The sequence below is a fragment of the Culex pipiens genome, chromosome 2 (assembly GCF_016801865.2).
Source record: "Culex pipiens pallens isolate TS chromosome 2, TS_CPP_V2, whole genome shotgun sequence".
Taxonomy (NCBI): domain Eukaryota; kingdom Metazoa; phylum Arthropoda; class Insecta; order Diptera; family Culicidae; genus Culex; species Culex pipiens.
Window position 1 is genome coordinate 94153399 of NC_068938.1, and position 13564 is coordinate 94166962.

The 13564-nt window shown below is 41.8% G+C and overlaps 4 protein-coding genes across 5 annotated transcripts; 2 read left to right on the forward strand and 2 right to left on the reverse strand.

The window, feature by feature from the left end:
- Positions 1-836: 836 nt before the first annotated feature.
- LOC120415476 (eukaryotic translation initiation factor 3 subunit H) lies at positions 837-5818 on the reverse strand. Its single transcript, XM_039577039.2, has 3 exons — positions 5680-5818; positions 1453-2133; positions 837-1393 (listed from the first exon to the last, which is right to left on the reverse strand). Exons 1-3 carry the CDS (start codon positions 5755-5757, stop codon positions 1142-1144), a joined length of 1011 nt encoding a protein of 336 aa, XP_039432973.1. The 5' UTR covers positions 5758-5818; the 3' UTR covers positions 837-1141.
- Positions 2150-5110, forward strand: LOC120415475 (facilitated trehalose transporter Tret1-like). Its single transcript, XM_052708203.1, has 2 exons — positions 2150-3017; positions 4157-5110. The coding sequence occupies exons 1-2, from the start codon at positions 2545-2547 to the stop codon at positions 5070-5072; spliced, it is 1389 nt and encodes a 462-aa protein (XP_052564163.1). The 5' UTR covers positions 2150-2544; the 3' UTR covers positions 5073-5110.
- A 68-nt stretch (positions 5819-5886) lies between the features above and the next one.
- LOC120415474 (uncharacterized) lies at positions 5887-7038 on the forward strand. 2 transcript variants are annotated; one of them, XM_039577035.2, is made up of 6 exons: positions 5890-6267; positions 6325-6431; positions 6491-6531; positions 6597-6665; positions 6725-6832; positions 6905-7038. In XM_039577035.2, exons 1-6 carry the CDS (start codon positions 6186-6188, stop codon positions 6984-6986), a joined length of 489 nt encoding a protein of 162 aa, XP_039432969.1. In that variant the 5' UTR covers positions 5890-6185; the 3' UTR covers positions 6987-7038. The 2 variants fall into 2 exon arrangements, with proteins under 2 accessions (XP_039432970.1, XP_039432969.1); XM_039577036.2 differs by lacking the exon at positions 6491-6531 and having other exon boundaries at positions 5887-6267.
- A 4394-nt stretch (positions 7039-11432) lies between these two features.
- Positions 11433-13556, reverse strand: LOC120415467 (ankyrin repeat domain-containing protein 39-like). Its single transcript, XM_039577026.2, has 4 exons — positions 13203-13556; positions 12801-12952; positions 12528-12734; positions 11433-12236 (listed from the first exon to the last, which is right to left on the reverse strand). The coding sequence occupies exons 1-4, from the start codon at positions 13535-13537 to the stop codon at positions 11995-11997; spliced, it is 936 nt and encodes a 311-aa protein (XP_039432960.1). The 5' UTR covers positions 13538-13556; the 3' UTR covers positions 11433-11994.
- Positions 13557-13564: the final 8 nt, after the last annotated feature.

The window sequence follows — 13564 nt, forward strand, 5'->3', positions numbered from 1 at the left end:
CCTTGCTTGTACCTTCAGTCGGGTGTAGACATCCTTCACCGTCTCCAGGTTTCTTGCCACAATGTCGATGTCATCGGCAAAAGCAAGCAGCTGGTAGGACCTGTTCATGATCGTGCCACTCGTGTCAATGCCCGCCCTTCGAATAATGCCCTCAAGGACGATGTTGAACAGCGCACAGGATAAGCCATCACCTTGCCGCAGCCCTCGGCGTAATCCAAAGGGTTCCGCTAAATCCCCCGAAACACGCACGTGACACATCACACCATCCAAGGTAGCCTTGATCAGTTGAGTCAGTTTATCCGGAAACCCGTTCTCGTGCATAATCTGCCATAGCTGCTCGCGGTCGACTGTATCATAGGCCGCCTTGAAATCGATGAAGATGTGATGTGTTTGGTTCGTCGTCGAATTCCCTCCACAAAACCGACTAGATACGTCCCATCGATATCCTTTACCCGCTGACGTCGTTTCCCCCGTCACCCTGGTACTCCACCTCCGCCCCGTGCTCGTCGAATCGCTGCTTCTACCTTTTTTCCTCCACCCAAATCTTCGAACTCACCAAGTGGGTCTCCTTCGTTGTCGACAGTTTTGAGTGCATGCTTACGCAAACTAGGTAGGTAGTGTTTCGAGTCAATGTTCGCACCGCGATACGTGCGGATATTCCGTTTGACCGACAAGAATCGGCATTTGATGAGAACATGGTCGATTTGCGTTTTCGTTCGTTGGTTAGGTGATGTCCAGGTGACTTTGTGAAATACTAGAAGTTGAAAAGACACTTACCTTGCACACAGGGAGAGCTTTCTTTCGCCTTCTATGGTGAGTAAAATACAGCGCCGAACGTTGTTGTTTTGTGGAAGCACGTCCCGGTCGTTTGTCCCTGGATGTTACTCGGAACCAACCGGACGACGGCTCCCGTTTTATTACTACCCTCCTTCCGACGGTTTCCCGTTCCGCCTCTTCTCCTCTCCCCTTTCTTCTAGTCTACTGGTTCACTTGTTGCTTGTCCTCTTCTTTTTTTCAAATGGAAATGTTCACTTCAACCAACACCGATGCAAAAAACACAGCATCAAAATCGTCCTGTTCGAAAGTTGCTGGCTTCGGTCTGTTCGGTTCAAATCAAAACGCGCACAAATAAACTAAAATCTTACTGCTTGTTCTCCTTGGCACCCTGCAGGGCCTGGGTCATGTACAGCTTGGCCAACGACTGCGAACAGAACTGGGAAATGTGCTTGGCGTAGGTGTTGATCTGGCCGGACACGATCAGCGGGTTCAACCTGGGCGGCACCGTCGGCGGACGGAACAGCTTGGTGATCTCGTCGTCCGGGATGGCGGTCTCGCCCTTGGCGATGCGGGCCGCGTTCTCCTGGGCGTGCTTCGCCAGCATGCGGTGCTTGTCCTGTAAAAAGGGAGAGTTGTAGTTTGCAAATTTGAATTGTTTGAGTTCTCGTAGCTTACCTGTTCCTGCCGGATGACGGTTTGCTGGTACTTGTTGAACTTGTTCGCTTCCTGGTTCAGCTCGTCAACGCGGTCCATCATGGAGCGCAGGTGGTTCTCGAGCACAGAAGCGGTGCCCAGATCCAGGAAGTGCGTACCCTCCTCCTCCGGTACCATCTCGGCCAGCTCGGACATCATGATGTTGCACAGGGCCGAGTTCTTGATCACGATCGGCACCTCCAGGAACAGATTCTCGTAGCCGACCTTGAGATTGCGCAGCGCTTCCGGCGTGAACTCGCCCTCCTTGTACATGGCGATGGCCTGGGGCGTCAGCCGGTAGGCCTTCAGCGTCAGGAAGCCGCGTTTCGACTTTTGCGTGTCGTAGATGACCACCACGGACTCCTCGATGCTGGTCTGGTAGTGGTACTGGGACTCCAGCAGCGGCAGCGACAGGAAGTTGCCGACGTCCGCACTCTGGTACCAGCCCACGTGGAAGTGGTCCACGTTGACCAGACGCAGCCGGCGCATCATGTTCAGCTGGTACTCCTCCTCGTCGATCGTCTCGTCCGACGACTTCGGGAACGGGAAGCAGTTGGTGATCTCGAGCCGATCGTCCACGACCAGACCGAGCAGGGCACCCTGCGCCACCTCCATGTTGCTCAGCGACTCCTCGTGGCAGTGCTTGACCATCTTCATGGCGGCCTAGAGGAAAGAAAAACAAACAGTAAGGAATTGATAGAGGTGAGCCACGAAAGTTTGCGGTGTGGTACCCACTGCAGTGAGCGCATTTCACGTTGGACTCGTGCTGATCCATACTTTTGTAAAGAGATCCTTTTCCACATTCGACATATTTAGGTTTACGATTATATTTGCAAAAACCAGGACTGAAAGTTTGACGACCTGATCGCCATGCTGATGAACTCAATTCCCTAAGCCTATACGGCAGATAAACGCTCTATTTGGGTCTGTTATATTTGCTAATTAATAGACTACTAGAGTCTTATCAACCGCAGCAATAAACGACGATTACAACCCCAAAATACTTCGCATATCTCGGTCCAAGCTAATCTGACGCTCAGTCCTCTCGTGTCTTTTGAATCGCGCACATCAATTATGTCAATTGTCAAGCTTTTGCAAACTCACCGCAATGAATTTGTGGCCTCGTTGGCAGCCACCTTGTGCTTGTTTATGGTCATAACCACCAACGCGTGGACCTCGCCGGCTCTGCCCAAGCTCCTTGCGGACGATTCACCAGTGCCGATCACCGAAGACGAAGGCTCTTGGATTGTGGCCATCCTGGCGATCGGTGGCCTTTGCGGACCCATCGTAGCCGGAGTTACGGTGGACCGCATTGGACGGAAATTCACCCTTCTGGCGACCTTTGTACCGGTGGTGATCGGATGGACGCTCGTGGGACTTGGCGATGCGGTTGGATATCTGTACGCGTCTCGTTTTCTATTCGGGCTTTCGTATGGGACGGCCTACTCGGTGTCTCCGATATATCTGGGGGAAATCGCATCGGACCAGATCCGGGGCACCGCCGGAACGTTCATCACCGTAATGGCCAAACTGGGCTACATGGCAGTGTCAGGGTGACCACTCAAATCCCATTTTCAAATTCCCGACTTTTTCCCGACTTTTTTCCAGACTTTTCCAGAAAGCTCAAATAATAGGCATTTCTTATCTAAATATTGATTTAAAAAAAAACTCTCTATAAGAAAAGTCAATATCAACCACCGAAAAAAAAAATCTAAATTAATTTAGACAACAATTAGTCCTCAAAATAGATCTTATAACTTTCATAAAAAGTAAAAACTTTCATGTTATTTTTTAAATTGACAAACGTATAGTTTTTGATACTTCGTTTCAACTGGAAATGGCAAAAAGTTAAAGATAACTAAATTTAAAATTTTATTCCTATTTCTCCCACTTATTTTAAGCAAAATGTTTGAAGAGAAAAAAAGTTTAAACAATTTTGCAATAACTCACTATTTTTTTTTTTTGCAATTTCAATATTTTCCTCATGTTTTCAAAACGTAAAAAAGTTTTTCAATTTTGGATTTTATTCGATATTTAAGTTTTCCGAAAACTGAAAATCTAGTTTTATTTATAGAAGATAATTTACTTAAACTCACAAAATAAGTTCAAAGACAACATTTGGAAAAAAATATATTTGAAATTGCTCAATGAATTTAGTTAAACAATTAAAAATATTAAAAAAAATATTATTGCCAAACTCAAGTTGGAATCAGTTTTCAAATATGCAATCTATGTGACAAAATGAAATAGAATCATTACTCTAAGCTGGTCATCAGGCTCTATTTTTATATTAGTTTTTCACTTTTGTTGATAAACAAAAATGAATAGAAATCATTTGATTCATCTAAAAAATTATGAAAATCTGTGTCAACTGCATCCAATATTTATTAAGATTTTGACTGTCTTAAACAGCTTTTCCATACTCAAATATATTGAAATTGTGAAAAGATCCTTAAATTTAAAGTAATTTACAAAAGCAGAATTGAGTGAATTTAATTTGAAATTGTACAAAATATTACAAAATTATTCAAAAGTTAAAATTAATTTTCAAACAAGTATGCTTGGAATTCCCGACTTTTCCCGACTTTTTGACAAAAAATCATAAATTCCCGACTTTTTCCCGATTTTTTGCGGATTTTGGCGAATTCCCGACTTTTTCCCGACTTTCCCGATTTCCCGACTTGAGTGGCCACCCTGCAGTGTATTGCATTGGACCGTACGTCGAGTACTACACTTATGCCTGGATTTCGATGGCTGCTCCGGCGATTTTTGTCCTGTGCTTCTTCTGGATGCCGGAGTCGCCTCATTATCTGATCGAAAAGCAAAAAGACGCCGAAGCCGCCAAGTCTCTGCGTTGGCTACGACGAAGGTCTTCGGTGTCTGAGGAAATCAACGCCATTCGGACATCGATTCAGCAGGCCAGTGCCAACCGAGGTTCGTTCCGGGAACTATTCGATCCCCAGTACAGAAACAACATTCGCATCGTGCTGGTTTTGGTGTTTGCCATGCAGTTCACCGCACTGCTACCAATTCTCAGCTACGCTCAAACCATCTTCGAGAAGATTTCCATCGAACTCAAACCTGAAGAGATGTCCATTGTGCTAGGAGCAGTCCAATTCCTTGCAGTTCTATTTCCAGCAGTATTGGTAGATCGTGTCGGTCGGCGTCCTCTGCTGCTGATTTCAACCGCCGGAGCCAGCCTGGGATTGCTCGCAGCTGCGGCATACTTTGCAGTTGAAACTGCGGACAACATCGACACAACAAGCCTCGGTTGGCTGGCGTTCGTAGCCCTGCTGCTGTTCATCGTGTTCTACGGCTTGGGACTCGCCACAGTGTCCTTTGCCGTGCTGAGCGAAATCTTCCCGGTGAACATTCGGGCTTTTGCGAATGCTCTGTTCACGATACTGAGTGCGCTGGTGCTGTTCGTGATGGTGAAAATGTTTCAGCTGACGCTGGACAACGTTGGGCCGTACCTGCCGTTCGGGATGTTCGGCGTGTTTGGTCTCATTGGAGGTGCGCTGATCTACGCGTACATTCCGGAGACCAAAGGGCGGTCATTGGACGAGGTGCAGCGGATTGTCAGTGGGAAACGGGTGGATTGATCCGTTCATACAATAATTTGTTGTTACATATTTTAAATTTAAATTAAATTTTAAATTTGTTGTTTTATTGGTTACGATAACCTGTTAGTATAAACTGTGCATCAGGTCAAGGATTGTATCATATCGATTGGTTACTGTAGGATGCCGTAAGGAAAAGAAAATAAAATAACTGTTCTTGACGAACAATTTCGTCTAAGGGCTCTACACGGGGTAGCAATCCAATCCGCCAGAAGATGAATAACCAATTCCCACCTCGGGGCGTGCTATTTAAGTATCTAAAGTTCTTCGTCATGATTATTATCCTTGTAGCATTAACACTGCACCTTTTAATACATTTAACAACGCAATATTCATTTTTTCCGAACTAATATTTCAGTAAACCGCTGTTTTCTTTTATCAAATTTCAAACAAATTACTATCTCCCACCCCGGTACGGTGAACATTCCTCCTCCCTCTCACCGAAGAGAAACGTCAAACTGCGCTGACAAAGCGTGGCCGAAAAGCCCTCAACTTTCGGATCCAAAATTACCCCCGGAATCGAACGTTTCCCTGCACCAAACCGCACCCGGCGGACGTCCCGGGCCGCAAACCGGCGAACGAAACTTACCAGGCCATCGCACTGCACGTACGAGATGGTATTATCCACTTCCTGGGCCGGACGACGATTTTGACCACGACTCGCCATTTTTGCCTACACTTGTGAAGAGAACTCAACGACTGAATGACAGCTGACAGTTGATGACGCGAACTGGAACTGAGCGAGCGAGAAGAATAGGGACCTACATACACTGAAAAAACGCCACCCTTTTATATCAAGTGCCCAAACACTTGAATGATTGAATATAGCCCCATCTTAGATCCAAGTTGTTTTTGTTTAAATTTCAATCCAATCCATTGTCAAACTCAAGTGTATTGCTGAATAAATTTTACGCAGTTTTTGAAGCATTATTTTCATGCGTGTAGTACAGTTATTTCAAGTGTTCTGTACATTAGATTTGCCCCACTGTTTTGACAGATCGAAAATGAAGAGACAAACACTTGAAATTGATTTTGTTTTGATTTGATGGGTCAAAGTGACAGCCGCCAACGAAGGATGTGCTTTTAGACGACAAAATGGAGGACGGGAGTTTGGACGAATCATCGTGCTTATTTGATTCGTTCCGATTTCCGCTTTATATAAAGAATCTTCTAATCGGTAAGTATTATTTAGCTTTATGATACAATTGCTGCCCACAACACAAAATATTTTCAGTATTTCGAGCACACCCGAACAACATCCCGTCCGTTCTTCAATTACTGGTCAGTTTCAATTTGGCCTCAATTTCGACGGAAGACGATACGACTGTTGTCCAGTACAAGGTAATCGATTCGCCGAGCTGAATTGAAAGCAAATTTACAAATAATATTTCATTAAATAGCATTTCAACGAGCTGGGACCATTTTTGGCAAGTTTTCAGAGGTTAGTTTTGTTTTGTTTTCACGCAATTTTAGATAGACAAAAAATTGTTTCCATAATATTTTCAGCAACCAGACGAGCAGCGGGACGAGACGATCCAAGAAGTCCACCAATCCTTCTGCAAACCAGAACCGGAGGTAACTTTTCCGGATAAGGAAAAAATAACAACTTTTATTTCAATTTCAATTATTTGCAGTCGGCGATCGACATCGACCAAAGTGCTTCATCTTGTCCGGATAATTCATCCATGGATTCCAACATCATCGCTCGCTGGCCGCTCCCATCAGGCTTGGAGAAGGAGGACGTAAGTGAATTTTGCGTAGACGGTTTAAAAAATACAACGATTTTTAACAACAATCTTTCAATTTATTTTCAGGTTAAAGGAGTTGATGTTCAAGGCAATGTTTCTATTGCTCAACCGTCAGGATAGCACGCCGCTTCTTCCACTACCGTGCTGACGGCCATTCCTTCTGCTGCCGGCACTTCACCGGCCGTATCGCTGGCCACTGGTACGTCTGTTGCTGGAACGAGTGTCGCCGCTTCCGCTGCCGTGTTGACGGCCGATCCATCTGCGGGCTTAATCGTAAAAACTTCACCGGCCGGCTTGCTTGCGCCCGGCACTTCCGCTGTCGTGCTGATGGCCGATTTTTCATCTGCGAGCTAATCGGCCACTGGATCTCCAACACCAGAAACGTCTCGCCGGAAGGATTCATACGAAGATGAAGAACTCGAAGTAAGTTATCAAGTTAATTTGCAGTCTTTTATTTATTCATTTATTCAAAATACATTTTATTTCTAGGACGCTGAAAACCCAGGAGAAAAAGAAAACTCATTAAGTCACTTCCACATTCAGTTTACACCAAACCGGCTGAAATGCTTACTTGCAAAAACGATTGACGGACCGGAACTCATCGAACTTGCTTCGAAGGGAATTCTTTCCAACAAGCGTCAAAATTCTCTAGCATTGATTGTTATGAGTTGTTGAAGTTACTGAACTACTTAAAATAGCAGAAATTTTGCTCATTGATTTTTATAGTAGGGCAACTTTGGGAGTGTGGTCCTTTTAGTGATCACTATTTGGCTCAAGAAGTCATTAAACATTCGTCAATTTACAAAATGTCTCCGCTTGAAGATTTCGACGGGCCGCCAATAATGATTCATTCAATTAACAATCAGATGTTCTATAGACATAAGAATTACTATCAGTATGAGGATATAACATTGTAGAGAAAAAACAATTATATTGTAACACAAAACACACCGTATAACTGTAATAAAACAGTTCATTTACCAAAAATGTAATTCATAAGAAGTGATGAATTGTGAGAAACTTTTTGAAAGCTTTTATTTTGATTAAAGCGTAAGAGTTCATTCAAAATAAAAGCAATCAAAAGGTTTTTCTCCACGCAGTATATTATTTATTTTCCAATCCATTCCAATTTCCATTCCATTCCAATTTCCATTTCATCTACATTGAATAGGCACTTGATTATAGTTGGAGAAATCATTTGAAATCCAAGAGAAATTCTATATTTATTCATGTGAAATGACACATCAAAATTAAGTGTTTTACTATTGAAATGACAGCTAGTTTTGGTGCCCAAAATTCAAGTGTTTTGCGATTGATTTTTAAGTGCACTGTACAGCAGGGTCAGATCAAGGGTAGAACACTTGATTTAAAAGGGTCATTTTTGTTCAGTGTAGGGAAATGAAATGTTCTGGGAGAAATTTCAAACACCCAAAGTCATTAAAATTTAAGGTTGAAAAACTTGTAGTTTTTCTTTGGTGCTGGCACTTTTCTTTTACCGAACAAGCACAAACATATCAAAAACTACCAAATTATTATCAACAACAGTTTTAAAATACTTGTGATTGTTATAAGACTCTTTTTTTGCCAAAAATATTTTCAATTGATTCCAACCTTTGTTCTTGCATAATCTTGTTGCTCGATTGGAACCTCGATTTGACAGTTCGATTGGAACCCTGAGAGTGACATTTCGCCTCTCCATATAGGCTCTCTAGAGAAGAAGCGAAGGTGAGGGAAGAAGAACGTGACGTTTGTGGTCAACTGTGGTAGGCAGAGTTGCCTGTTTTGTATTTTACAGACATTTTGGTTTGTGCACGAGGTTTTGCAGACTTTACGCTGCTAGCGCAGACATAATAGAATAGAGTTATTTACGTGCGCATGTATTGCGTGTACGTACACGAAAAAAAGTGAGGTTAAATTTTGTCCGGCCTGCAAAATCAAATGGTGCGCTAGTGTGCGTACGCGAAACGTCATAAAGCTCTATAGAGCTTCATGACGTTTTGGATTTAACCCGTAAAAAGATTTTTTCAAAAATGTCACTTTTTGAGGCATTTTGGCCATCCTTGCGCATCTTTTGATATATATAACATTGAAATTTGGAGCACCCTGGAGCTCGGTACAGACCTTCAAAGTTTGGCATATTTTCAAAAAATCGGCCCGGCAAAAAAAATTGAGTCGCGTCTTACGACGCTCTAGACGCCATTTGATTTTGCTGGGGTAATTTTTTCGAAAAAATGCCAAACTTTGAAGGTTGCAATGTTATATATTGCACTAAAAGTGCAGAAAATCGCTGTCAACAATAGGTCTATTCCCGTACTGCAGAATTCTGCAATTCTGCACAAAAACGGCAGCAGAGCGTTTCCGTACTTTTCTGCAACAAAAGTAACTTTTCTCTCAGGTAGAACTTCTGCAGTGAGAGAGGTAGAAGTTGCAGCAAAACCGTTCCCGTACTTTTCTGCAAGCTCTCTCTTCTCTTTCTTGTTGAAAAGTTACTGCAATTTGGTGTGATGGATGTTGAGTACACGCTTACGTAAAATTTGCAAGTTGGGTGAAATCATCAATTTAATTATTAGTTGCAATAAACTTTATGTTTTATTGTTACTAAATTGAAGTAGTCTTTTTGAAGGGAAGTTTGTATATTTTGAATTAATGGATTTTTGGGGTAGTTTTTTTAATGTCTGTTTTTATTGAAATGGGTTTCAGGCTGAACTACATTATGATATAGCGATTTTTTTAGTGTTAATATTTTAACCTGACAAAAAAAGATAACTAAAGTCAGTATTACAGCACGGCTAATACCTCAACAAAAAAAATATTATAATAAAAGATTGTTTTAAAAATCTTTTAAAAGACACATTTCTTTTGTGTTTAATAATTTCAAATAAATATTTGTTTAGAAATAATTTTTGATCTTCAATTGTTTGTGAAAAGACTAAATATGTGTGTTTAAATAATAGGTAAATTTAATTGGCAAATAATACATTGTACCTTTAACGGTGCTACCAATTCGTATTCTTATATGAACCAAAAAAATTTGATGTAGTTTTGTCGAATTCTTCTATTTAAAAAAAATTAAATTCTAAAATTCGGAAATTTTTAAATGCCGCCATCTTGAATCATAAAAAGTACAATTTTTATTGGAGTCATATTTTAGGTTAGAAGCTCAGATTAGAGGTTGGAAATTTTGACAAGTTCTTCGGAAAATAGAGTACTATCTGTTTCTATTTTTTTAATATCTGAATTTTAAAATTTTTGATTCACAGAATTTTAAAACATTACTTATTTTTTAAATTTTTTAGCAGCTTTATTTTTTTTTATTGTAGCTTTTGAATTTTTGGTGTTCTGGACTCTGAAATATTCAAGCTTTTGATTTTTTTATTCAGAATTTCAAAATATAAGAATTTTTAAGTTTAGGAACTTTTAAGTTTATTTTGAATTTTTAAAATTATGATTTTTTTGATATTTTGAACATTTTGATATATTTATTTTTTAATTATTTGTATTTTTCAAGCTTCGAACGAGGCTTTGAATTTGTGTTTAATTTTTTTTCTGATATAAATATTTGCATTTTTAAATTTCTCAAATATCAGAATTTTTTTAAGTTTCTCAATTTGAAAATATAAGTTTTTTTTGTAAATATTTTTAATCATGAATTTCTAAATGTCTAGATTTCTAAATTTATGAGTTTGTGATTCACTTATTTTTTTAAATTTGTCAATTTCGCTGCGTCACCGTTGTTCTTCCAAGTGACATCCATTTATAATTTATTTATGTTTTCCTGAATAATATTTCAAACATTTTGCTATTAAAACGTGTATTTATGGTACCTTTGTTTGACATTTTTTGTAAAACGTACCTGCAACCCTCCCCGTTCTAGAGGCAAACTCCTTTCAATTACTATTTTTCTCAATCCCCTCGTCAATCCCTCTATTTTAATTTTTTGAAATCATTAAATAACTTTAATACCCAATTTGAGTAAATCCACTCAACTGTGTACAATATTGCAGAAAAAGTACTGGAACGCGCTACCCAGGCAAAATTATTGCTGCTTCTCTCCTTGCAGAACTTCTGCAAAAGAGAGAGATGAAGAGAGCGAGTTGAAAAGTACGGGAACGTGCTGCAAAAAAGTGACTTATGCGGGCTGCAGAATTCTGCAGAAGCTGCAGAAATTCTGCAATTCTGCAAGTACGGGAATAGACCTAATGTCTATGGCACATTCTGCAATGCCGCGCGGCGTGTACCTTTGAAAAAAACGGACAATACACCAAAAGATGACCATGGATTTGACCTACACGCCAATGATGTTGAAAATAAACGCTTCAGTGGCCAAAATGTCTCAAAAAATTACATTTTTGAAAAAATCCTTTTTTTACGGGTTGAATCCCATTTAAAATTTACATGCAAAGCGCCAGCTCCTGTTACGTTCAATCAAGCTCCTATTTTGGATGTGGGCTCAGTATGTCCCCCAGAACAAACCCCTGAATGCCCACCAAAAAGTCATTTTTGTTACACTCTAGTGTAAACTGACATCTCAACAACTCGAATCGAGTCTAGAACAAATGGAACGTTTCTCAATATATAAATCAAACAATCTTGATCATTTTCACAAACATTTATTGTTTATCGCAAACGGTAAACCGAAATTGTGCAGACAACATCAAGCTACACACATAATTCTGTACTTTTACGATGATAAAGTTCCCATGTACATAAAGGTTTCTTTCTATGATTAATATGTGATCGTTTTATAATGTAGAATAAAGAAAAAAAGAAATATTTTACACAGATTTTCGAGGCAATGCACAAGGTTTCGATAAGAAATTATAGCTGCAAGTCAATGATTTCGTCAAGTCGCTGTGTCAATTTATTGAAATAAAATGTGTCGGGATGGGCTACTTGTTGAACAGCGATCAAACCAAATAAGCTAGCTTAATTCTGTCACACTTTGTCTAACACAAAGAACTTAACCAGTTTAAAATTTATCCAGCATATCTCTGAGCGACTATCACAAGTAGACTATTGCTTGATACAATACTCAATAATTTAGCAAACATCTCATGAACCGTAAATTTAGCAATCTGACTTTTATCTGGATTGGAGCAGGGGATGACAACGTTTTGTATGTTTTTAAGGCAAATCGGGACACAAAAATGGCAATCCTACGCATTAAAAAGTACCCTCAGTTGCTCGTACTGCGGCGAGGACTCGCTTATCGATTCCGCTGGACGGTGGCCTTTACTGTCGGGGGTGGATTTTGCCGCTGGACCATGCTGAAGCAGAATCCGGCACGACTCGAGGTGACCCTTTTCGGCTGCCCGGTGAAGAGCCGTTTTGCCGTCGCTGTCCTGCAGCAAGGCATCGGCTTTGTGCGCCAGGAGGAGCTTCAGGATAGGTTCGCGGCCTGTGCGGAGAGAAATCATAAAATTCCATATTTTTTAGAGGTTTTGTCGGGAATGTGTGGAAAAATTATGAGCAGTTGAATATCAGTGTACAAAGCAGAAAAATCAACTGTGGCATCTGATCAACTTCTTTTTACTGAATCAACTGTCAAACCTTAAACCTAAAGCAAAAATCTTGCAATAAATGCTTTTATCAGACGTAAATAATGAGGTTAAGGTAAGGAAGGAAGTTCGCGAGTACGCATTGTAAACAAAAATCGTAGAGAAAACACCAGGAGTTCGTTCACACTCACCCATCATCGCGGCCCGATGCAGTGCGGTCGCCCCTCCTCCGTGGGTTCGCTCGTTCACACCGATTCCTGCCTCCAGCAGCATCCGACAGATCTCCAAGTGTCCAGCCCGGGCGGCGTAGTGCAGTGCCGTGTAGCCCGAGTTGTCCCGGTCACAGAGATGTCCCCTCCCGATCAGCGTCCTCACCTTGGCCGAATCGTTGTCGATCGCTGTGGGGAGCGTGAAATTTGGGTTTTAACATTTGCGAGAGGAGAATTTTTATTTGGGGACGTTACCAGCTGTCCAGATTCCCCGCTCAAACTCCAGCTCATCCAGCGATTGCGTGGCCGGCGTAGACGCGCTACTGCAGTTGCACTGATGATGATCGCCGTGCGGCTGGTCGTGGAATGCCGCCGACATCTTTTTTACATCCGTTGCTCGTGGGCGGCTGCTCGAAGGTCAACGGGAAAACGGTGAACAACGCTCGTTAGAGGAGATTGCTTGATAAAAACTATGTAACAAACTACAAAACACACACCACCTGCACCATCCAAAAGTGTTTCCCGGGGTAAAATCGTTGAAATTTGTGTGTGCGGGCGTACGAGGAAATGCCTATTTATACATATGAGTTAAACACTAGTGTAAAAGTAGTGGTTCCGTGAAACGTGGCCAGAGAAAAGCGTGATTGTCCGGTTTACAGCTCACGCTGCAGCGTCCACACGACCTCGGTTTCGCCGGTGCTCGAAATGACCTTGTATCCCAACTGCGCGAGCGAGTTGATGATCAACGAAGGGGCCACCTTGATGACCACTCCGTTGTCGACCGGGATCGAGCTAATCTGGAACCGCTTGGACAGGGCTTGGGTCTCATCCGTGGAGCAGCCGAAAATGGCACTGTCCCGGGCGTACAGGGAGCCCTTCACAAAGACGTACGCGTACGTGCCTTCGGTCGGGAGGATCGGGATGGGCACCGTCACCACGTTGTTGGTCAGCGAGTTCTGGTTCGTGGTAACCGTCGAGTTGGGCGATTCCATCGTTCGACTTGTTCGGGGGTAAAATAC

Bases quoted from the DNA above. Each gene is read 5' to 3' on its own strand.
- LOC120415475 (XM_052708203.1), top strand. From the start codon at position 2,545: ATGTCAATTGTCAAGCTTTTGCAAACTCACCGCAATGAATTTGTGGCC. The intron at 3,018-4,156 runs GTCAGGGTGACC...TCCCGACTTGAG, and splicing joins AAACTGGGCTACATGGCAGT to TGGCCACCCTGCAGTGTATT.
- LOC120415467 (XM_039577026.2), bottom strand. From the start codon at position 13,537: ATGGAATCGCCCAACTCGACGGTTACCACGAACCAGAACTCGCTGACC. The intron at 12,735-12,800 runs GTAACGTCCCCA...CGCTCCCCACAG, and splicing joins GCGGGGAATCTGGACAGCTG to CGATCGACAACGATTCGGCC. The intron at 12,237-12,527 runs GTGAGTGTGAAC...CTCTCCGCACAG, and splicing joins GCATCGGGCCGCGATGATGG to GCCGCGAACCTATCCTGAAG.
- LOC120415476 (XM_039577039.2), bottom strand. From the start codon at position 5,757: ATGGCGAGTCGTGGTCAAAATCGTCGTCCGGCCCAGGAAGTGGATAAT. The intron at 2,134-5,679 runs GTAAGTTTCGTT...TCTTTCCTCTAG, and splicing joins ACGTGCAGTGCGATGGCCTG to GCCGCCATGAAGATGGTCAA. The intron at 1,394-1,452 runs GTAAGCTACGAG...CCCTTTTTACAG, and splicing joins CCGTCATCCGGCAGGAACAG to GACAAGCACCGCATGCTGGC.
- LOC120415474 (XM_039577035.2), top strand. From the start codon at position 6,186: ATGGAGGACGGGAGTTTGGACGAATCATCGTGCTTATTTGATTCGTTC. The intron at 6,268-6,324 runs GTAAGTATTATT...AAATATTTTCAG, and splicing joins TATAAAGAATCTTCTAATCG to TATTTCGAGCACACCCGAAC. The intron at 6,666-6,724 runs GTAACTTTTCCG...AATTATTTGCAG, and splicing joins TCTGCAAACCAGAACCGGAG to TCGGCGATCGACATCGACCA.